A 21,115-nucleotide genomic window follows, 5' to 3' on the forward strand; every position below is an offset into this window, starting at 1 on the left:
ACAATAAATAAATTTTCTTATTTCTGCCAGCTTCCATATATATTGTATATATTTGTTTAAATAAAATGAGTTTAGATAAGGATAGCTATGAAAAGTTTTAAAAACTGTTCCATACATTTATTGAAATTTATGTTTTATGATTTTGTTTAGAAGATTAGTTGATTTTTGGAAGATCGATTATAGCTGGTTACATTGTTACAGTTTTAAACTGCGATAATGTACTGTGTTGTTGCATTCAATAGTGTCTTTTTGCATTTAATAGTGTCTTTAGTCCATATTCTTTTATATTGGTATCTCTCAAAGTGACACGTGATGAAAGCTTATTCGTGTTTTGTGGAGTATTTAAGTATATATACGATAGTTAATATGTATACATCAGTACGTATGTATAAAATTATAAGTAATATACACGTGTCTTCTTCAGCGTTAAAAAATAGATAAATATTATTAAATATGTTGATTAAATACGATGTAAGTATAAATTAAATGTTTACAATTCCATTTCTTTATATTATTTTTAACAATTCAACTTATTAATGCATATTTTCATTATAGATGAAAATTCTAATAGTAACATTTTCCCTCTTTCTCACAAATGGTTTTGTCAAAACTGCGGAAATTGACAATAAGCTTTTAAAATGTTTAGGTATGTAAAATAAGTGTTAATAGTAAGTTATAGCTATTTACCTTGAATATAAAGAATGATTATAATAAGTTAATATTTGTAATATTTGTAGTTTGTAGGTCAACAGTAAAAGAAATTGAAGAAGAATTAGCAAAAATTGATCCTTCAAGAGAAATTGAGATAGGAAATTATAGATTAGATGCACAAGGAAATGCTATTCATAAGAAGGTAATAATAAATTTTTATATTTCTTGGATTATAATCAAAACATATTTCTACATAAATACCTTTATTTAAAGATTCCACTTGCACAATCTGAGGTACATATATCTGACATCCTAGATAATATTTGTGAAAAAATGTCAGACTATGTAAGAGCAACATATAAATCAAATGGTCAATTAACAATCTTAAATTTAATGAGTCCATCTGGTAGTATGAATCCTGAAATGAGCAAAGTTGATATTATTCAGGATGGCGATTTAAATAAAAGTTTAAAATATTATGTAAGTTTTCTCTTTTTATTTATACTTCATAATAGATTTTATCAGTTATTATTTTGATGTGCTTTATTTCAGTGTGAGGGAATAGTGGAAGAATTTGAAGACTCTATGATTTCACTATTTATTCACAAAGAAAATGATATTAAAGAACAATTATGCACAAATGTTTCAAAGCTATGTAATTCTACAGATCTTAATGAGGATGATGAAGATAATGAGGAAAATGATATAAATGAAGAACATTATGAATTATAGTAATGTATAGGGGAAAATGAGATACATTTGTATCTATATATATTTTTGATATTCAAAATTTAAAAAATTAAATATACTATTTATAATGTAGCATGTCTAGAACAGGAATAAACTACAAAAATATAAATGTTAAAATATAAATTCACTTTTCTAAGAAAGAAATGCGCTTATATGCTAGGTATAAGTAACAAATGTAAATACGTACTTTAATAACAAAAGACAATATTTATTAAAACTATTTATTAAAACCGTTATTTTATTTCATTGATTTCCCGATAGAGAGCGCTCTGATCGACGAATCAAATACGTAGGGGTTCTAAGAAATCGTTCTGTGAGTTACGGTCATTTATACCCAGGCTTCTGTGCGCGATTGTTTCGTCTTCGTTCGTCGCCATCATTACGAAGACGAAAGAGGTTGGTTTCATTCATTTTCGTGTGGCAGTGTCATTATACGAAATCCAGCACAAATGAAGATGGTTGATAAAATAGACATGAGTCTCGACGATATTATCAAGCAAAATAAAGGAACAAGACCACGCGGCGGCAGTAGCAGACGTGGAAGAGGTGCCGGTAATTCACCACGTAGAGGAGCACGGAGAACCCAAAGAGTTGGTGGTGGCGTCATGCGGGGACGCAATCGTGGTGGCATTACAAGAAATTCTCTTCCATACACAAGGGTAAGAAATCAAATTATTTATTCTTCTTTCTATTATTATCGTCATTATTAATGTTATATTAATTTTGTCACGTGTACCGTATATGAGAACCTATCGTATTACTTCCGCCTTAAGTGCTTATGTATGAAACAGTTTAATCATGAGATAGATTAACGATCGTATTTTAAGGTAAAATAATTGTGTAAGATAGAAACGTGATTCCTGTGATTCTTATACTGTTCAGATGAGGAATACTTTACGTATTTCGAGGGAGTATTCAACTTAGAATTTTTCGGAAATGATAAAAGTCCGCGCTTTTATGGTGGGATGTTCGTTAATTTTAAAGACGACCATGTGTATTTTTTACATATTCAAATGTTAATGGAATAGCATGGAATAGCTTATTATATAAAATAATGTGAAATGTTTAGTAAAAATATATATATATGAAATGTTTTTAGTTTTAGATGTAATTGTTATAGATTTAGTAATTTTTTTAGTTTATAAAAATACACATGCGACTAATACTATGTCCTTAAGTATTGCAAGATACCACAAATTTTGTACAGTAATAAATAATTTTCATTCATAGGGTGATGTAAACAGTGCTTGGAAACACGACATGTTTGATGGAGTAAAAAAGGTTGGCCGAAGTTCAATAGGTAGCGCAGGGACAACCAAGCTCCTTGTATCAAATCTAGACTTTGGAGTATCCGATTCAGACATTCAGGTACTTTTTATTATTTCACACTGGAACTACCGACATTTGAGATGTAGTTATCTCTACCAAAACCAGGCAAAATGACCGGTCTTTAAAAAATACGTAATAGTAGAATATTTTTATATTTATTGATTTATTATTACCTTGCAAAAGGAACTCCATGTTCTGAGATAAAAACTATATAATAACAATAAGTACAGTAATGAAGGATATTTAGTACCAAGATCTTTGGTAACAAGAATGTTAAAATAAATTTCCATTGGTAAATATAAGAAGTATAATATAATAATAAGCATAACGGAATAAATAAAATACAAATATAACTTAAATTATTAAGTACAAAACTTATCATTCGTCATATTTCTTACAAAAGTAAAAGTTCTTCCGCGTGTACCTTCCGCATACATATTTTTTTTACAAAGATTGCAAATGGCGGTGGTCTTATTATTATTACAGTACCCTATCTGACGCCATTTGTGTGAATAAGGTGAGTTCTTTGACATATTGTGGATCTCGGATGCTCTTTGTTCTATCCATGATTTTTCATTGTCAGTGGAAAGTTCATCTGCTAATTGAAAAATAAAATCTTTTCTGGATATCTGCTCACCTGTGGTTTCCTTATATAAAATCCAGGCATTTATGCCAGCTAAATCTAAAATATTAAAAAATACTTGAAGTGTCTGTCTTCTTGATCCCGACTTCATACCATATTTTTTCGCCATTTAGTCTGCTATATCTACCCCAAATTTTGTTTTATTATAAAATTCGACCATTTCAGGTAGGCCCTTTTCGTTTTTTCCAATTTTGTATAAGTAGCCATGATATAAAATTACTTTTATTTTAAATGAATAAAACAAAATTAAAGTTTATTATATTATTCCTTTAGCTATCCCTGTAAAAGTCATTACGTCATTGCGGAGAAGAAATATAACATGAAATAGAAATTTTAAATAAAGTTGTCAAACCAGCCATTTTGACTGGTGTGGTAGTTCTAGTGCTCCAATATTACTTCAAATTCAAAAATTAGATAAATTTTCAGTCTCAAGTTCATAAAAATCATTTAGCTTTTTCATTTTTAAAAAGTTACTATAAAATTGCAATAATCTACGTATTTGTTTGTTCTAGGAATTATTTAGTGAATTTGGCCCCTTAAAGTCAGCAGCAGTACATTACGATAGATCAGGTCGATCATTAGGGTCTGCAGATGTTATATTTGAAAGAAGAGCAGATGCTATTAAAGCAATGAAACAATATAATGGCGTACCCTTAGATGGTGTGTAGTTAAATTTGTGTCTGTACTATAAGTTTTGCTTTGAATGTCTCTTTTTAATTATAAAATTCCGCCTATATTTAGGGTTTCAGTATCACTTATTAATCTGGTCTCCAGTTTATACCTAGCAACATACAGTTTGAGCATTTTCTCTTTTATCCTTCCATAAATACTCCAACATGGGATGACATTAAAGAAAAACAAATTTCAAAGAAGTTATTGTGAATTATGATTTGCACAACTATTCACATCTATTATTGCAATATGTGGTATACATCGGCAGGTCGTGAAATGAACATACAAGTTGCTACCTCTGAAATACCAGTCACATCTATCCGAGGAGGACCGAGACTTAGCGGCAGTAATTTTACACAGAGACCTCAGTCCCGCTTTAGGGGTAGCCGTGGAGCAGGATCCGTCAGAGGTATGTAATTGGTGTATATTAAAAATGAGGCGAGTGAGTTATCAAAAAGTACATTAATATTTACTTTTTTAAAGGTCGTGGAACTGGTCGACGTGGTGGCAGAGGCGGCAGTCGGCAAGTAACGAAAACTCCTACGGCTGAAGAATTAGATGCAGAACTGGAAGCTTATGTGAAAGAAGTAAAGTAACAACGTCACAAATCTTCGCACTTAAGATTTTGTTCTGATCTGACTTAACACAATACAATGTGTTTCTCTAATTTTCACGAGAATATATAAAAATAAGTATAAATATATCATTAGCAAAATGTTGTAAGAAATTCTTTTTAAGTGGGTATTTTTTATTTTTGACAGTTTCTTTGAAAATTGGCGTACAATTTTTACAGACACTTAAGAAAAATGATTTGTAGGAGTTCATAGATTTTTTTATGGTATCGTAACAAGAACAAAAAAAATAATAATAAAAAGTTATAATGTAAAGACTGTATGGATTTGTATGTACTATCGTGCGTGTGTGGTTATCAGATGAAAAATACAGTAAAATTCATCTTTACAAGTTGTTGTTTATCTAAGTACAGAAGTGCTTCTAGCCCACAATCTAATTAGTTCATATGAATAATTAACTATCAAAATATTCAAAACCTATCTTTGAACATAGTTTATATACTGATATACGTGTATCACTATGTTTAGTAGCATCAGATCTTTGTAAATTATGTTTAATGAATTGTTTTTTACCATGAATAATAAAACGTACGCACCACTATATGTAGCTAATAGCTTCTAGTGGAATAAGGCTGTGACATACTGTTATCGTCTAGTCATCTACTAATGAAATATTTTACTGCGCAGTAATGGGCTTGTAAGGCAATGTACATGGTTTTATTCATGCAGCATATGAATGCCAATGCAGTGGTACAAGACTGAAGCAAAGAAACTGATGAGCCATTACCTAATAAAGAATAATGTTCTTGAAAATGACCATCTTCATTTCTCACCTAATCAAAGATTTATGTTTAATTTTCTTAAGTATTGCAGAAATAAATTTCATTTAAAAAGTATACAAAATTAGTGCATAATTGCAAATATTAAAGTAGAAACAAAACTTTTATTTGAAGAACACTTTTTATTTAATTTAAATAGTCACATGAGGTATCATTTTGTACATATGTAAAAATATTCGCTAATAGATACCACAGAGTGGACTATATTATTTTCCACTCCTGATTGTAAAGTAGATCACTACAAAGTTGTACTTGTTTGTATCTTAGGAAGTCATTTTTAATGCTTCTAGAATTATTAATTTTCTAAATACTTAATAATAAGATCAGTCGAGTTTAGATAATAAATTTTTACTATGCAATAATTGTGTACAATATGAGGCAATGTTACCACACCAGTGTTTTAAATTATAAAAGATAGATAAATTGTGTTGATTTTTTTATAATCTTTTGAGTGTCCTCTTCTTGTCCTTCAATATCTTTTTCTTTTCTGCTGATAGTTTTTTATCTCCTGCATGCTTTTTTGGGAGGGGTCCTCCGATTTCAGAGGATGTGCAACTATCCAGACCTGCTTTGCTGCCTTTCCCGCCTCCCTAAAACATAAATGTATTTTTCATTATTTATTATTATGTATGCGAAATTCAATTTTAATATATGTATATGACAACAGGTTTACCTGTGCATGTATTTCTGTCATCATTTTTGCTCGTTCGGAATAATCGTCATACCTTTCTAATAATAATTTACCAGCTTCTTCATTTAAAGCAGATTCTGCATTTGGCACTATTAAGAGACATTTTACAGTCTGCAAATATAAAATAGATATGTTAATTCAATAAATCCATTAAATATCTCTTGTATCAGTTATACCAATTAATAGCTTACTAGTAATATATGTTTAATTCCGAGATCTGATTTCCAATCCTTTTTTAAGGTATTGACACAAATTTCTCCATTTTTTGCAACATTTGGATGAAAAATTTTTGTAAGGAAAAATGCCTTTGGTGGTCCTTGAGGAAAATCTTTGCCAAGAGCTAATTTTACTCTGAAGAAACCGCCAGCATATGGCGTTCCCGCTAATATTAGGAAAATTTATACTTTTAACTTATAAACATTATAATATACACAAACCTCCATAAATTTTAATGAAACAAATATCCTACATGTATATAAATTTGTGAAATATGTAATGTTAAATAAAAACTTTCAATGACATTGAATTATATCTGAATAGATGTGAATATTAAAAGTTATATTATAGAATATATAGGTTTTTATTAGTATTATTTCTGTTGATCTATCAAATTGATTATGCAAATAATATTTTCTCTTATAATTGATAGAAATAAAATTATATGTATATCTATATCTGTATGTATGTATGTATGTATGTATGTATGTATGTATGTATGTATGTATGTATGTATGTATGTATGTATGTATGTATGTATGTATGTATGTATGTATGTATGTATACATGCATAAATGTATTTAGGTGTGCATGTAAATCTGACATTTGGATAGGTTATACTTCAATAACTGTGCGATTTTTTATATAGTACATAATACTTCATTGAAATTTTGCAAGAAGAGTTTTTTAAATGAACTTTAATCTTACAGGGTCCTTCTATAATAGCTTGAATGTCAGTAACATCTTCTTCGTTTAAAACAACTCGAATACCCTCGGGTGGTTGTTCAGCTAATTCACTCATTTCTTTAGCCACACGTCGAATAATTTGTGGAGATAAGTTTTCGACATTTGATATCTGAAATAATAGACGGTGACAGATGATTTATTTATTTGAGAACGAAGATATATTCAGAGAAACCTGTCCCCTTAACCAGGACATAAACAAGAAGTACCGCTGTTAAAGTTCGCAGACAGAAATTAATACGTATCATCGAGTACTTACAGAACTCACAGCAGCCATATTTAGCAAATTTTGAATAAAGTTTCAATTAAACGCGTTTAGGACGCGATTGTTTGAAGTATACTGTTAGAAAATCTTTAACGTCACAACATCAGCACAGTATCGCCTGCAATAACCAACATTTTGAACTGATAGCCAATCGCGTGCGAGTTACAATAATCTCGAAACTAGAAGTCGATTCTTCGTCATTTCGTGTGTTTTCAAGCAAGAAGCATCCGGCGTCTCTGAGTTTCATCGAGGGCACATCACGATAATCAAATTAAAGAACAAAGAAATGTTTGAATGAAACGGAATATAAACCTAGATGATGTGAATAAATTGTAGTTGCATTGTACTATAACTTCGGCGTAGTTTCAAGTCTTTGTCGTATTATACTGTTTCTTCACAGCGAATTTGAATACTTTATTTAGTAGCCAGGATGGCTGATAGTGCAGCAATAGAAAGGGTAAGACTTCACATCTTTTAAAGGTTGAATATTTAACGTATGATCAATGCGTTTTATTGAATGTTTAATCAATGCCGGATTTTTGTATTATACCATGTAGTCTTACTATGGTAGAAAAATCAATGACAGTGACGCTCATTTTTGTCCTCAAACAACATAATCTCATTGCAGGAAAAGCATATGAAACAATTAAAACGTAGAATGGAATGTTGGCGTGAAGTAATACTTCCACTGAATTCCATTCTATTATGGGAACGGTCCTGGTACCCTGGCCTTATATTTGGAATTACAACCATAACATTTTTGTGAGTAGAAATTTTAAAACATATAACCATATATATATTTTTTGTCATAAGTTATTTGTTTTATGTGTTATTTTTTAATACTATAAAAGAAATGCATTTTTTCCTTATTTCTCATTTTAATTGTTTCTTAACATTGACTTTAGAATAAAATATTAATATATACTATACTATATGTATTACTATATCAGTCATTGATTATTTTTATATGTTACATATTTGTAAATAATTATATGTTAATATATATTTTACAATGTTCATAAAAATTTGCTTGTAGTCTAATATGGATGTTGGAACCTGCTATACTTACAATAATATCTATAACCCTTCTTATATTGGCTTTGGTTGATTATCTTGTACCAGTTGTATTATCATTGCTGAGCCCTGTCAACAAATGGACAGGCCAGAAAGAGAAAAAGTTAAATGAGATATGTCAAAATTTATCTGTAACAATCTTACAGTTACAAAGTTTGTGGAAATTGTTGTTAAAAACACGAAATGATCGTCCCAATGTGGTGAGTTAAGAAGCTATCCTAGATAAAAGGAATCTTTGTTTTAGAAGATATTTATGTAACAAATATTAAGTACAGTATTTACAAGAAAAATTGCTCTAAACTATTTTTTATCTTCTGCAGTATTATCCAGGCATAATACTCTGTCTTGTTCTTTGTATATGGATTGGAAGCACAGTTAATAACTTGCTTCTATTTTATATTGCAGGTAATAATTTTTTAATTAATTTATTTGATATTGTATTTTGTAAGATGAATGTATGTTAATGTAAACTTTGCTTTACTTAAATGTTACAGTGAGTGTCCTTTTACTTACACCAGGATTCAGACATAAGGGACGTGCGATGTCAGTTAGTATAGCATATGTGTGCGAATTTCTATTTCACGAAAGACAATCATAATCATCATTTTGTATGTGTTTTCCTCTGACTTTAACTACAATAAATTAATTTGTAATTTATTAATTCATAGTTAGGGATAACTAGCTTTTCAGCTTTTTAAACGTACAAGTACTGTAATATAAATTGTGTCTTCATCTATTTTCATCGTTTTATGTGATATTTAAGATTGCAGTTCGTTTTACACGCACTTTTATAAATATAAATACACTTCCACATTATTCTCCATTCATCGATAACAATAAAATTATTTCATCTTTCATCAGACTTTATTTCCACGAAAGTGGTTACTTAAGTAATGAGATTTCCGTTAATGAGATTGGATTAAATGTTAGCGTTAATTTTATACTTTTATGAACATGTTTTATGAAAATGTTTGAAAATGGCGGGTTAATTAAATTAAATATCCGATGGCGCTAGTGGTATAAATAAGAATATTATATATACCTAATTTTTCGAAGTGGCAGTTGCTCATTTAATACTATAATTTATGTATAATTTATGTATATTACGAGATAAACATTGCGACCGAAGCAAGAAATGCATAGCGTCATTATGTTGCAAATAATCGTCAATGTGGATTCTTTGATAATCATTAGTAAACGGTATTTTACGTATCAATTCGTTTAGAGTAAGTTATTCAATATGAATATTAATAGTTTATATTAATTGTTTATATGTGCTTACAAATAAACGTTACTATGGTGAAACTCTCATAAATTACTTTTATATAAAAATTTATTGCAATTAATCGTTGCGTTTTGAAATATATCGTTCATTATGGATATAGTAATAAAGCTAAATGAGCAAACAATAGGCAGAGACAGAATTATCAGGTATATAATTTATTTACTTCTGAAACATATTTAACCGCATTAAGAATAATTGATTTAATTGATATATATTTATTATACGATCTAAATTATTTTGAATTGATATAAATTTAATGGTACGTTTTACATAACCTAAATTTTATTATTTACCATTATGTTTAATGCTACTATTTTTCTCATAATATATTCAAAAATGCATGTTATTAAAAATTTCATAAAAACCTGTATATTAATTTTCTACATAAAAGAATATACTAATTTTATTTAACAAATTTAGTACAATTAAAAGTAAATAGATAATATTAACATTATATAATTACTTTTTAATAATACTTTTACAGATTGCTACAATATGGAAGCAGAGCTTATTGGTATTATGGTCAGAATATTCGTAGTACACAACATTCTGCAGAAGTCTTAAGAAGTTTAGAATATACATTTAGTTCCTTTAGAAAATGTATTTAAAGCGATATTTATAATTTTAATACAATTACTATCGATAATAACAGTTTATTCCCATTTTCTTTATAGTGTTACGCCTAGGGAGATGTTTGGACAGTTTATATTCTGCTTTAAAAATGATGAAATATCCAGATCTAACTATAAGAGCCACTTTGACACTATCAAAAATTGCCAATGCTCTATTCTTATTAACGGATCATATAATTTGGGTCGGCCGTGTGGGTTTATATAGGGTTAATATTGAAAAATGGAGCAAAATATCTAATAAGTATTGGTTAATGGGTATTATAATGAATCTAATAAGAGATATTTATGAAATCATAAAAATTTTTGAACATGAAAGAGAGAGTGTATTAACGAGGACATCGAAGTTCTCGCATCATTTATGGAAACGATATAAATTACTCTGTCATTTAAGAAATCACAAAGATGTTGTAATGGATACAATTAAAAATGGATGTGACTTGTGTATTCCTCTAACAGCACTAGGTTTTACCAAATTTACCCCTGGAACAATTGGTATACTTGGTGTGATATCTTCAATTGTAAGTCTGTATACATTAACTTATCCTCTGTATAAATTAACACCAACTTAAAATTAATCAACATAATTATTTTTTATGTACACGAATACGATTACAAAGCATTTATTCAAATTAAAGGAAGTATATCATTAAAATTAAATTAATATTTTTTTTATGGATTTTCATGATTTCTATATATATTTTTGATGTATATATTTTTACTGTGCGTCTAGAAAAAAAAACTATATGTTTCTACACTGTGATACTTAAATAACTATTTTGTGACCAATTTTTTGCAAATTTTTAAATAAAGTATCATGAAAGTAGCATAAAATACTATACATAAAATTGAGAAATCTGTTTTATATCATAAAATTATATTTCAGTAAATATATTTACATAATATTTACAATGTAACTTATCTCTATGTCATGTTATTATAAATAAGTTTATATTTGCAAACAAAACATTTTTTATAAATACATTTAATAAAAATACTCTATATAAAAATTGTTATATTCATTTGTATAAAAAATTCTTAAGCATTATCTTCTGTTAATATGGCTGGAGAGTTTATTGCGATAATTAATCCATATTTGTGAGAATAGTACATCAAGAAAATTCCCCACTTTCCACAAATCATAGACCAAATAGCTGATATCGTTGTACTTTCCCCAATGGGTACAATGGCTAAAATATCAGGAATATGTGTACGTGTTTACATTTACTTTGCCATGTATATACATATATATATATGCATATATATATATGTACAGTTATATATATATATATATATATATATATATATATAACTGTATTTTAACTGGAGATTAAATAATATACATACGGATCTTGTAATAAAATGTGAGGAAGAGATACCAAATTAGCGCAGTAGTTCCTGCTACAGTACTGACAAAACCAACGACATTTAAATTTTTCAATGTAGATGTGGTATGCCATCTTTCTAAAATTTCTTTTCCTTTAAGCCAATGCAGGTGAAAACAAACCGCAGCTAACATACCTATGTGATACGTGAAGTAAAGCAAGATTTTATTTATATTAATTTTGTGTTAAATTTATTATATAAAAATATCTCTTAGCATACGAATAACTCTTATGTACTATTAAGAATATGAAATTTCTGAAGTAATAATTTCTACTATTTGTAATATGTTTAAAAAATGAGCAGAGGGTAATATTCCTACAAATATTACGAAAAATATTGCCTAATTATTGAATGAAAAAGCATAGTTCCATAATTAAAACCATAATTATTAGAAGATAAATATGCACAGCAATAAAGAGGTAATTTTTATTTCGTATGTAATAAACGAAGAATATGGTTTGTTATTACTGTAAAATATTTGTCTGGTGAACTTTCAAATCGTTTGCTATTAATTTTAAACCATATTTAAGGTTGCAAAATTAGATAATTTATATAATAAGATGTTCATCATGTAACGCGTGATGCTAACCTGATAAGATAGACCAAAATCCAACGTCGAAATTCCCATACACAACAAAGAGTACAATAAATGCTGATATAGCAAAAATCATACCAAAGACGCTTATTATTAAATGTATTATAACACCTCGCGGCATTTTTAGGTTCTTGTAATTATCTACTACGTAGTGCACTAGCCGACTATATCACGTCATGCCTTAAGGAAACTTAGTTTGCTTGTGCAGATGCCCGTCTTGATATTTCAAATTGTACAAAATAAGCTATTGGTAATTAATAACAATATTTTTTACAATTATTGTATTAATGAAGTTTCAGAAGTATTTTATCGAACCTTATTCTCTAAGTTGGATTACATTCTAAACATTTGTGAATAACATTTGTGAAACATATGTACTGAATAATTGGTGAAATTCATGTAACCAAATTTAATACCATTAAATGAGTGTCATTCCTTGATAAATCGATGCGCCATCTATCGAGGTTACGTGGAAACGATGTTTGCCAATTTTGCTGCAATATTTTCTCTGACTTTAGCGAAGACTTTACAATCTCATTTAGTTTATTTAAAAATTATTGTGAATAATATTATTAATATATTCGCGGAGAATATAATTTATAGATACTTGGTCTGCGTGTTTCGGTTGCGTAAAAATTCCTTTGTGATGTTTCATATTCGACAAGTGAAGAGAAATCGAGGTACAAGAATTCGATTACTTTTTACATTTGTAAGTTTTTTCTGCTATACCTACATATATGTAACATTGCGTAAACGATGACTTCACAAGTCTTTTAATTACCAAACGATAGATAAGTGTTTTCTATGGTTATTCGTGCAATGTAAAAGTTTCCAAATAATTGTGTCACTTATGAAAGCAGTAAGAGGCCTATTTTCACTGTGTACGTTGCGTATGTAGTAAATGTACAACAAATTTAATATAAATATAAAGAAAGGTAGAAAAATTAAATTATTTATTTTTTATAATCAAGATCCGCGCAAGGATCTTTCGGTATTTTTGCATTTTTGGAAGTTCTTGCCTTTTTCTTCTCGTGTTCTTCTATAATTATCGTCGCACCTGTACGACTGAAAGTATCTTGGTATATCGAAAGATCTCCGTGCAATAGTTTCGGTCTTATATAGCCGAGCACTATATACATTTAAATATATTTAGATGTATTTTAGTAGTTAAAGTTGAAGTTGTATTTAAAAATCTTTGTACTCGCTTCTTTTTGCCGTCACTGGAGGTGCAAGAACTTTTTCATCTTGAGCATTGAAATATAAATCATGAATATACGCTACTAATTCACTTTGCAGATCCTTTTCTTTGATCTCTTCCCCAACTTCTCTCGTATCGCGCGGAGCCTCTATACTTCATCATGTACCAATTTTTCAAGAAATCGACTATTTATTATGTCATTTCTATACGTTATTAGCTTACTAGGATGTCTATAGGTGACTTGATAAACAGATCGCAGTCTGTCGAGGATATGTTTACGAACCAATTGTTCAGCAGCTTCGTCCAATCGTGTAGGGATCGATGCTATACGAGGATCGATTTCTCCTTCTTCTATACGATCCGTAAAATAATCTTTGTGATATATTCTGAAAATATATATAATTCCTGTTCCTAGATAGAATTTGTCCATCTGTTTGTAATTTCGATAATATACATCTTTTTTTCTTACATCTCGGCTGGTTGTAGCTTTTTCTTCCTAAAGTTGCGGCTATATTCCGTAGAAAAAAATTCACATAAATCTGTCATTATGAAGTGGTAAAAAAATAAAAAAGAAAAAAAACGCGAGATACAAAAAAATTAGGTTATACACATATGATTCCGTCGGTTTGAACTTAATTGGTTATAATAACAAATAAATGCTAGTAATCGTATGTCTCTTTTTTTTTTACGCTGAATTTTTGGGGAAATTTAAGGGATTCGTATCTTTTTTTCTTATACATTAGAAACACGAGAATGCGAGCGAATAATTAACAATTGTATTCATATAATCGAATATTTGTACAATAAAATATTTGAGAAATCGGCAGTGTCTGGTCGATGAGAGAAATTTTTATCATTCGAATTTATAATTTACAGTCCCCAAATCTTCTTCTTGACGAAGGTAGCGGTTCCAGATATTGTTGTCGATTTTTTATGTTACTGAGACCCATCTTGCTGATAGTATCCATGTATTCCGAGCGACCGGTGAAAGGTGTCTCCCACATAGAGAAAGATTCTGGAACTGCAAATGAATTTTCATAATATTAAATTCTCATCGTTTAACTTCTGTTATCGTAGAAACATTCGCGAGCAGCAGCCTAATAACATTCTACAAAATATCTTTCCTTCGTAAAAATTGTATTTTATTTAGGAATCTTTTGTCGAGCAGGAACGTCTGCCAAAACGAAGTGGCATTTTTTGTTATAACAGTTATCGATCAATAATATAATATACACGCATACGTCTAGTCGCTGGTATTTAATATTCACGCCAAAAATATTAAATATTTTTTCTTAGATTAAAATATAACACTTTTCCTCTAATAATATCCGTTTCATCTACAATGTTTGGAGATTTAAAAGGAACGGGAACATTCGAAAATATTTCATACCTTGGAACAAATTAATCGTTTTGGCTGGCTGAATATGCGGTCTTTCGATGGCGGTGTATCGAAATCTCGTTGGATCTCTGTAACCCTCCTTTATTTTCGTAACTTCCGCCGGAAAAGGTGAACAGTACGATGAGTCGACCGCAGCCTGTAGCTGTCTGTACACTTTGATAGGCAATCCTGAATTCATTCGAACGAGTTATTTGCACGATATCACGTTCCTTCGATGCCGGTCCATACCTCTCTTCGCGTAATCCGTTTTATAAATACTCTTCATCGTCTCGTCCATTGGCTCGCAGTTAGCGTCTAGCATAGCCTTCGTGAGATTCGTCATTTCACTGTTCACTTTCTTCAGTTGGTCCAGAAATTGTCGTTCCTTGTCAGCCAGGTATTTGTATCTGGATGCATTTTTTTAAAGTATTACTTTAAATTGCCATTCCTTCGCCACGGATAACGACGTCGAAAGTCGTGATTTTAATTTAATTAATTTAACGAAGGATTATACAGCGTGCAGAATATTCATATCGTACAAATCACTTTGTATTTTCATTTTACTTTTACCTATCCTTATTACTCTGTTGGCCATGTTCGTCGCACGAACAATCCTCGGGATCGATTCTGGGGGTGTATAATCGAATTCCCGTACTCTTCGGTGGTTGTGCCGGTTTCGTAATAAGAGGTACAGGATACGGCCAATTAAAGTCACGATGAGTGATCGTGATAAAATTTTCCAACGCGGTGGTCATCGTGTATACCGGTAATTTAATCGCGAGTTAGAGCATACAATCAGGATTTACATGGGTCTCTGTTGAAAGAATATTCGTTTAAATGTACGATATTTCTTCGCCGTACGAAAATACAATTAACTCGTCAAAAATGAAAGAAGAAAAAATAGAGAAACAACAATTTTTCATTCGTCGAGGTTAACATTCTTTTTAAACAAACATTTATAATTAAAGGTTATAATAAAAGGTAAAAGATTCTGAATTACGTCATACCTGGTTAATCTTCATTTTTATCGACGAAATCAACGGATTTCGAAGGAAAATTTGTCTCGGCAGAAATTTCTTCGCGAAAAAATAATAACAAAAAAAAAAAAAAAAAAAAAGAAACAGCGACTAAACGTTACATGGCAATGGGGACTGAATCGATTCGTCGGTTCTAGTATTACGAAATTTCATCACCTTCCGGAACAGCCAAAGAATCGTTTCTTTGATCAGCATGATCGTGGCAATGACAGCTCTGTAAAGCGCGTAATGTAATATAGCGTTTAAAAACGTGATACCAATGTGCGCGATCACGGAATCGGTTGTTAATCTTAAATCGTTCATCTTGAAATTTGGGAATTATTTCGTCGTTTTAGTCGTTTCAAATGTTCGTAGACGTAATAAGCTTTGTATAATTCACTGGTGATTTATCGAAACTGACTCGTGTTCTACCAATCTGATATTTGATACAAACGATTCAGTTCGAAGAGTTCACGTTTATTAAATACTTTCAGGTAATTTCACGATGCCCGAAACGAGAGTAATCGATATGACAATTTTCATCGCTAATAAAAGTACGCATCAGTACGACATATCGTTGTTAATTATACACGAAATACAGTACGTTTAAGTAGAAAATAAATTTGCATTTTAATACGAAGTCGCTGATGTATCGCTAAATTTTCGTTGAGGGGACGTTGTTCTCGAAATATGTTCGGATATCTTTTGTTCCGGTTCCTTGTTTTTCTTCTCGTTTTCCGTCTCAAACTCCTGATCGCCGGCAGGAGAGATCTTCGGGCACATTCGCGAGTCCAGGGACAACCGTTTCTTCATTTTCGCGCGATACGTATCCTTAGGTTGCTCCAACGACGAAAACAAGTGTTCCTGGGGGTTCAACGAAGTCAACTTCAAAAGCTTCTCATCTTGAGATAGATTGCATTTTCTCCTTTGAACACGGCCCCTTGCCGTCGTAAAAATTGGCCTCGTCGTCTCCTGAATACACCCACAGTCCAACCGCGTGATCGTCGTCATTGTGCCACATGGCTCGAGATTCTGAATCGTCAGACAATTACGATGCAGTCGATCACATATTAATCGATTAAATACAATTAAAATATATTTTAATATTTTCATTCCGTTAAACGCTACATTTAAAAGATACTCTTAACTACAGTGGAAATTTGATTTCGTTGTTAACTTATTAACCTTTCGGATATAGATGTACAAACACTAAAATCCACGATCTCGAACAAATTGTCTTTACTCTTCGTTTTTAATTTCATAATTATAGAGGTTTATAGTTAACAGATACGTTAACAGATGCAGTTAAGCATCGAGCAACGAGTTTCCTAACGTAAAATGTTATACGTATAAAATATTTTATGTCTAAATAGTAGTTTGTCTCTCGACGATACTTTACATACGTTTTTCAACCGACCTCCCGAAGATGGATGAAAACTGGAACTTTGCAACGTTCCGGTGGTGAACTTGGAGGACGGTGAGGCAACTCTCGGGCCGAAATAATATTCGCCGATCAATCGTTTGATTTCTTGCGAGTAGTATCTTTCGCTAATGTCTCGTTTCATCTGCAGCTCCTTCAGCCTTTGTAATTTTTGCATCGCGGTTACCGCCTCTGGCATATTCAGCTCCGAGTAATCGTTGAATCGTTGGTATCTCTCACGAAGCGTGGCGTGGTTACTCTTTGGCAGCACTTTGCCGTAAACCGGTTCATTCGGGTATGGATTATATATCTATACAAACAAATTTTCCGCCTGGTGAAATTGCAATGGACGAAAGCTTCGAATAAAAATTCCCACCGCTCGTTTAAACGAATCGTAATTTCTTTTCGATTCATAGGTCGAACAGATTAAAAATCGTTGGTCCATGCTTAACACAGGGATAACAAGAACACACGAGAATCGTAGAAATCTAATTTCGTGTTCAATTTCTACTTAATTACATAAATATAAACAGAAGGGAAAACCACTCGCCTGCACAATACCAAAAATTTCATTTTTGGCACTTACAATGTCTCGCGTTCTTACGTCATATAATTCGATTTATAAATACGCAACGATGCTAAAATAAACGCCGTTTAATCATACGTTGTTTTTATTAATGCCAGGTTCCTCAATCTCGGAGACACTTTCCACGGAAGATCTCTCTTCTGGCAATCGGATATCGTGCTCGCTGTTGTAAGCCTCTTGATAAGCGTTCGAAGTACTATAACGTGGCAAATTATGGTGTATTTCTCTATGCGACGATGTTTCCCGATGATTGTCCATTTCGCTTTGAAGGTACCTTCGATTATAGCGTTACATAATATTACACGGTAAAATTAATAAATAAATATATATGTAATAAGAGAGGTAAATAGAATGTAAATAGAAACAAAGGAGATAAAAGTAAAGAAATATACGACGAAAAAAGAAAAAATAATTACGATAATATTAGTTTCGAAGAAAATTCGTAAGTTACAGCAGATGTAGGTTATTAGAGGAGGGAGATTACTCGTTGGATAGTTCGTTGCGAACACGATTCGAAGAGAAAGTTGCTATTTTAATTTATTCTGCGAAACACGTTGTCGAGAGATGCATAGCGCTTTTGTGCATTATTACACAGAATTTGATGTACTATATTATTTTCTAGTTCTACGTAATTTGTCCGTCTTCCATACTGCGAGCAGGCTGACTGAGTTCCTCGAGCAACTTCAAGGTTTTAGATATTTCTGAATGTCTTCGAATATTTCGATATTATTTATTTCTGCGAGGAAAGGGACATTACGTATTTCTGTGAAATAAGAACGCTCTTTTACACGTATCGGCAATAGGAGTGAAGATCGCGTTAAACGTATTCGAGAACTGGATCCGGATGGAATATCGTTTATTGAACACAGCGATACAATTAATTTCTACAAGGCAGCTGCCGCCCAAGCTGGTGCACTATCGTGTTTTTGATGAATGTTGTATTTTAGAATCGATTGGCCTAGTTTACTGATAGTATCTTGGTATTCCGATCGCCACGGAAGTAATCGCGTTTCCTGCGATTCGTCTTCAGCCCCGGCCACTCTCTTCGACCGCCTCTTTCCTATTTTGTCTCTGTCATCTCCACTAGATACTTTCGATAGCTTAGCTCGAGTAGAGGGTCGACAGTCTATGTCCTTTGCTTCTTCTTGTCCGATACCACAGGGAGCCCCCGTAGAGATATCCTCCATTGGCGCGGCTGTTGTAACATCGAACGACGATTCAGGAAATTTGTTTTCCGATAACACCGAAAGTAACGCACGGCGCGTTCGTAGGGAATAAAATAGAACGTATCAGGTATAGACTTTCAAATTACAAGATATTTTACAAATTCTTCAGCTGGATCAGAGTTTCTACGTTTTTATCTCGACCGACAATTACGTTCTGCGGAATTATACGCGTATATTCTTGGTTGCGTTCTCGAAAAAACTCACCTTTGTCGGAATAATCCAACTGGTATGTTGTCTTCAGTCGATCTTCGTCAACGCGTTTAATTACTTCGTCGATAGGAGTACTCTGTAGAACTCCATAGAGATTAGGATGTTTCTCTTCCAACTGAAACGAGCGTCTCGACGTAATGCGATCGTAAGGCGATTTACACCATTATTGCGTTTACCTTTCTCATGTACGTGGCTGGTTGATCGAATCTCGTGGCTTCGGTTTCCGGATGCGGTCCCGTTTTTGCAGGATAAAGCTTTGGGTCCAGAAGCCGCCCCATGGGACCCGTGCGACTCCAGTCGTAATCGTCCCCGCAACGTACCAGCGGCTTTATCTCTCGTGGACGATCGTGGCATTTGCAAGAAGCATATTCGCTTAGCGAAGTTATCTTGCGTTTGTACCTGGTCGAGGGCCACGTGTAATCCTTTTTATACGTCGTAAGGTATCGGGCCATAGCGCGTTCACCTCTTATTTTCCAGCGGTGATTTTATTTTTGAATCGATGGTTCATTATAGACTTTTTATATCTCGCATTTTTCATATCAGTCTAATTTCGACGAAAGGTATATGCGACGAAAGGTGAGTCATGCGTGTTATAATTAAATTTCGCGTCGAATCTTTTCGTACCAGGCCATCCCATAAAAAGTATCATCCGTTGCTTTACTAGTTCGAATTTCGAAGGTAAAATCAAGTGGCAATTGCTGAAATTTACGATCAACAATTACGATCAAAATTCGTAGATAGTAGATCTAGAAAAGATCTAGAAAAGATCTACTATCGTAGATAAAGATCGTAGATAGTATTAATACGGAATAATTGTTTGATCGTGACTACTACTACACTTACATCTTCGTTCAGTCGCGATATCTACGATTAACCCCCATATCTTGCGTATATTTGCTTACTAGAATTTCTTTCAGAGATTATCGAATGATCCAACGTTACTCCGTCGTTTGTATCTGCGCGTGTGTTTCGTTGACTAATGGTTTTATCTTAATCATCGTAGTGTTTTATGGTACATGTTTTGGTCGATGTTAATCGGCGGAAAATTTACGGACAAAGTTGACAGAATTTGATCGGTTAAGCAGCAAAGTTCTGGCAGCGAAGGGGAACCATTGGCGACATTCAGGCGTTTTCATCGTTCCCGAACGTCGTAACAGTCGTAACAGTCGTAACAGTCGTAACAGTTAGCGACCCGAAAGTTCACTAATTTTGCCAGTTCAAACAAACGGCCGCAGCGGTCGTACAACTCCCGTCTGGAGAACGGTGTTGGCGCGTGCGATTTTAAGTTGCAACGTCCGCTGTGCAAATAAACTTTGCCCAATAAATAGTCGTAGACTACGATACTGTTCACGCGTTTACGTGCAATCGCAAACAAAGATGCCACACAACATGGCACCGTTCGTTTAAGATTATTGTGTTTGGCGTAGTGCCACTTTCAATAGAAGTTATCCATTTTCCAGGTCAATATTTCAGTCCGACCGAATCACATCGAAAAGAGAAAAAAGAAGAAAGATATTCTTCTATGTTCTTTCGTCTTACGGACGACTCTATCGGAGAACTTTCTTCTCGTCTTCTCGTCTTCTCGTCTTATTTTCTCTTATATCGTTCCAACGTGAGATACTCGATATCCATATTTTCCTTTTTACCAAATTCCTCTTTAATTACGATTATTTTGTACATTAGAGACGGCTGCGCGGCATTAATCTTATTCTCACCCCTACCTTTTCTATCGCGATTGGC

The 21,115-nt window shown here is 32.2% G+C and overlaps 9 protein-coding genes across 11 annotated transcripts; 4 read left to right on the forward strand and 5 right to left on the reverse strand.

The window, feature by feature from the left end:
- Nucleotides 1-316: 316 nt before the first annotated feature.
- Nucleotides 317-1,635, forward strand: LOC126868992 (protein seele). The gene is made up of 5 exons (XM_050625063.1): nucleotides 317-471; nucleotides 556-646; nucleotides 738-853; nucleotides 925-1,131; nucleotides 1,204-1,635. The coding sequence occupies exons 1-5, from the start codon at nucleotides 454-456 to the stop codon at nucleotides 1,381-1,383; spliced, it is 612 nt and encodes a 203-aa protein (XP_050481020.1). The 5' UTR covers nucleotides 317-453; the 3' UTR covers nucleotides 1,384-1,635.
- Nucleotides 1,636-1,714: 79 nt separating this feature from the next.
- LOC126868986 (THO complex subunit 4) lies at nucleotides 1,715-5,430 on the forward strand. Its single transcript, XM_050625049.1, has 5 exons — nucleotides 1,715-2,060; nucleotides 2,632-2,769; nucleotides 3,886-4,033; nucleotides 4,314-4,454; nucleotides 4,529-5,430. Exons 1-5 carry the CDS (start codon nucleotides 1,851-1,853, stop codon nucleotides 4,639-4,641), a joined length of 750 nt encoding a protein of 249 aa, XP_050481006.1. The 5' UTR covers nucleotides 1,715-1,850; the 3' UTR covers nucleotides 4,642-5,430.
- Nucleotides 5,431-5,788: 358 nt separating this feature from the next.
- LOC126868990 (ubiquitin-conjugating enzyme E2 S) lies at nucleotides 5,789-7,515 on the reverse strand. 2 transcript variants are annotated; one of them, XM_050625056.1, is made up of 5 exons: nucleotides 7,367-7,515; nucleotides 7,072-7,219; nucleotides 6,339-6,529; nucleotides 6,130-6,258; nucleotides 5,789-6,046 (listed from the first exon to the last, which is right to left on the reverse strand). In XM_050625056.1, exons 1-5 carry the CDS (start codon nucleotides 7,382-7,384, stop codon nucleotides 5,894-5,896), a joined length of 639 nt encoding a protein of 212 aa, XP_050481013.1. In that variant the 5' UTR covers nucleotides 7,385-7,515; the 3' UTR covers nucleotides 5,789-5,893. The 2 variants fall into 2 exon arrangements, with proteins under 2 accessions (XP_050481013.1, XP_050481012.1); XM_050625055.1 differs by having other exon boundaries at nucleotides 7,317-7,369.
- A 165-nt stretch (nucleotides 7,516-7,680) lies between these two features.
- Nucleotides 7,681-9,301, forward strand: LOC126868993 (ADP-ribosylation factor-like protein 6-interacting protein 1). Its single transcript, XM_050625064.1, has 5 exons — nucleotides 7,681-7,829; nucleotides 8,001-8,134; nucleotides 8,409-8,646; nucleotides 8,767-8,851; nucleotides 8,941-9,301. Exons 1-5 carry the CDS (start codon nucleotides 7,803-7,805, stop codon nucleotides 9,042-9,044), a joined length of 588 nt encoding a protein of 195 aa, XP_050481021.1. The 5' UTR covers nucleotides 7,681-7,802; the 3' UTR covers nucleotides 9,045-9,301.
- Nucleotides 9,302-9,457: 156 nt separating this feature from the next.
- On the forward strand, nucleotides 9,458-11,020 carry LOC126868988 (peroxisomal membrane protein 11B). The gene is made up of 3 exons (XM_050625053.1): nucleotides 9,458-9,877; nucleotides 10,216-10,331; nucleotides 10,406-11,020. Exons 1-3 carry the CDS (start codon nucleotides 9,822-9,824, stop codon nucleotides 10,930-10,932), a joined length of 699 nt encoding a protein of 232 aa, XP_050481010.1. The 5' UTR covers nucleotides 9,458-9,821; the 3' UTR covers nucleotides 10,933-11,020.
- A 196-nt stretch (nucleotides 11,021-11,216) lies between these two features.
- Nucleotides 11,217-12,759, reverse strand: LOC126869000 (heme transporter hrg1-B-like). Its single transcript, XM_050625072.1, has 3 exons — nucleotides 12,336-12,759; nucleotides 11,708-11,881; nucleotides 11,217-11,550 (listed from the first exon to the last, which is right to left on the reverse strand). Exons 1-3 carry the CDS (start codon nucleotides 12,460-12,462, stop codon nucleotides 11,399-11,401), a joined length of 453 nt encoding a protein of 150 aa, XP_050481029.1. The 5' UTR covers nucleotides 12,463-12,759; the 3' UTR covers nucleotides 11,217-11,398.
- Nucleotides 12,760-14,301: 1,542 nt separating this feature from the next.
- On the reverse strand, nucleotides 14,302-15,692 carry LOC126868989 (uncharacterized). The gene is made up of 4 exons (XM_050625054.1): nucleotides 15,488-15,692; nucleotides 15,167-15,324; nucleotides 14,930-15,106; nucleotides 14,302-14,560 (listed from the first exon to the last, which is right to left on the reverse strand). Exons 1-4 carry the CDS (start codon nucleotides 15,670-15,672, stop codon nucleotides 14,403-14,405), a joined length of 678 nt encoding a protein of 225 aa, XP_050481011.1. The 5' UTR covers nucleotides 15,673-15,692; the 3' UTR covers nucleotides 14,302-14,402.
- An 861-nt stretch (nucleotides 15,693-16,553) lies between these two features.
- LOC126868400 (uncharacterized) lies at nucleotides 16,554-18,197 on the reverse strand. The gene is made up of 3 exons (XM_050623760.1): nucleotides 18,018-18,197; nucleotides 17,337-17,663; nucleotides 16,554-16,965 (listed from the first exon to the last, which is right to left on the reverse strand). The coding sequence occupies exons 1-3, from the start codon at nucleotides 18,195-18,197 to the stop codon at nucleotides 16,564-16,566; spliced, it is 909 nt and encodes a 302-aa protein (XP_050479717.1). The 3' UTR covers nucleotides 16,554-16,563.
- Nucleotides 18,198-18,802: 605 nt separating this feature from the next.
- On the reverse strand, nucleotides 18,803-20,129 carry LOC126868987 (uncharacterized). 2 transcript variants are annotated; one of them, XM_050625052.1, is made up of 3 exons: nucleotides 19,552-20,129; nucleotides 19,370-19,451; nucleotides 18,803-19,134 (listed from the first exon to the last, which is right to left on the reverse strand). In XM_050625052.1, exons 1-3 carry the CDS (start codon nucleotides 19,825-19,827, stop codon nucleotides 18,824-18,826), a joined length of 669 nt encoding a protein of 222 aa, XP_050481009.1. In that variant the 5' UTR covers nucleotides 19,828-20,129; the 3' UTR covers nucleotides 18,803-18,823. The 2 variants fall into 2 exon arrangements, with proteins under 2 accessions (XP_050481009.1, XP_050481008.1); XM_050625051.1 differs by having other exon boundaries at nucleotides 19,370-19,490.
- Between the last annotated feature and the right edge of the window lie 986 nt (nucleotides 20,130-21,115).

Source organism: Bombus huntii, chromosome 8, assembly GCF_024542735.1.
Source record: "Bombus huntii isolate Logan2020A chromosome 8, iyBomHunt1.1, whole genome shotgun sequence".
Taxonomy (NCBI): Eukaryota; Metazoa; Arthropoda; class Insecta; order Hymenoptera; family Apidae; genus Bombus; species Bombus huntii.

Bases quoted from the DNA above. Each gene is read 5' to 3' on its own strand.
- LOC126868993 (XM_050625064.1), top strand. From the start codon at position 7,803: ATGGCTGATAGTGCAGCAATAGAAAGG. The intron at 7,830-8,000 runs GTAAGACTTCAC...ATCTCATTGCAG, and splicing joins ATAGTGCAGCAATAGAAAGG to GAAAAGCATATGAAACAATT. The intron at 8,135-8,408 runs GTGAGTAGAAAT...ATTTGCTTGTAG, and splicing joins ATTACAACCATAACATTTTT to TCTAATATGGATGTTGGAAC.
- LOC126868986 (XM_050625049.1), top strand. From the start codon at position 1,851: ATGAAGATGGTTGATAAAATAGACATGAGTCTCGACGATATTATCAAG. The intron at 2,770-3,885 runs GTACTTTTTATT...TGTTTGTTCTAG, and splicing joins TATCCGATTCAGACATTCAG to GAATTATTTAGTGAATTTGG. The intron at 4,455-4,528 runs GTATGTAATTGG...ACTTTTTTAAAG, and splicing joins TGGAGCAGGATCCGTCAGAG to GTCGTGGAACTGGTCGACGT.
- LOC126868988 (XM_050625053.1), top strand. From the start codon at position 9,822: ATGGATATAGTAATAAAGCTAAATGAGCAAACAATAGGCAGAGACAGA. The intron at 9,878-10,215 runs GTATATAATTTA...ATACTTTTACAG, and splicing joins GGCAGAGACAGAATTATCAG to ATTGCTACAATATGGAAGCA. The intron at 10,332-10,405 runs GTATTTAAAGCG...TTTTCTTTATAG, and splicing joins ATTTAGTTCCTTTAGAAAAT to TGTTACGCCTAGGGAGATGT.
- LOC126868992 (XM_050625063.1), top strand. The intron at 854-924 runs GTAATAATAAAT...CTTTATTTAAAG, and splicing joins GAAATGCTATTCATAAGAAG to ATTCCACTTGCACAATCTGA. The intron at 1,132-1,203 runs GTAAGTTTTCTC...GCTTTATTTCAG, and splicing joins ATAAAAGTTTAAAATATTAT to TGTGAGGGAATAGTGGAAGA.
- LOC126868987 (XM_050625051.1), bottom strand. From the start codon at position 19,827: ATGGCCCGATACCTTACGACGTATAAAAAGGATTACACGTGGCCCTCG. The intron at 19,491-19,551 runs GTAAACGCAATA...CGCTCGTTTCAG, and splicing joins CAGCCACGTACATGAGAAAG to TTGGAAGAGAAACATCCTAA. The intron at 19,135-19,369 runs GTGAGTTTTTTC...ATGTTACAACAG, and splicing joins GTTGGATTATTCCGACAAAG to CCGCGCCAATGGAGGATATC.
- LOC126868989 (XM_050625054.1), bottom strand. From the start codon at position 15,672: ATGACCACCGCGTTGGAAAATTTTATCACGATCACTCATCGTGACTTT. The intron at 15,325-15,487 runs GTAAAAGTAAAA...AAATGCATCCAG, and splicing joins CAACAGAGTAATAAGGATAG to ATACAAATACCTGGCTGACA. The intron at 15,107-15,166 runs GTATGGACCGGC...GAATGAATTCAG, and splicing joins AACGGATTACGCGAAGAGAG to GATTGCCTATCAAAGTGTAC.
- LOC126868990 (XM_050625055.1), bottom strand. From the start codon at position 7,355: ATGATACGTATTAATTTCTGTCTGCGAACTTTAACAGCG. The intron at 6,530-7,071 runs GTAAGATTAAAG...TCCTAATATTAG, and splicing joins AGCTATTATAGAAGGACCCT to CGGGAACGCCATATGCTGGC. The intron at 6,047-6,129 runs GTAAACCTGTTG...TTTATGTTTTAG, and splicing joins TGACAGAAATACATGCACAG to GGAGGCGGGAAAGGCAGCAA.
- LOC126868400 (XM_050623760.1), bottom strand. From the start codon at position 18,197: ATGGACAATCATCGGGAAACATCGTCGCATAGAGAAATACACCATAAT. The intron at 17,664-18,017 runs GTATGATTAAAC...TTGTTTGTATAG, and splicing joins CTGGCATTAATAAAAACAAC to ATATATAATCCATACCCGAA. The intron at 16,966-17,336 runs GTATGTAAAGTA...CTGACGATTCAG, and splicing joins CGGGAGGTCGGTTGAAAAAC to AATCTCGAGCCATGTGGCAC.
- LOC126869000 (XM_050625072.1), bottom strand. From the start codon at position 12,462: ATGCCGCGAGGTGTTATAATACATTTAATAATAAGCGTCTTTGGTATG. The intron at 11,882-12,335 runs GTTAGCATCACG...CGTATCACATAG, and splicing joins ATTTTGGTCTATCTTATCAG to GTATGTTAGCTGCGGTTTGT. The intron at 11,551-11,707 runs GTATGTATATTA...CTGATATTTTAG, and splicing joins CACATTTTATTACAAGATCC to CCATTGTACCCATTGGGGAA.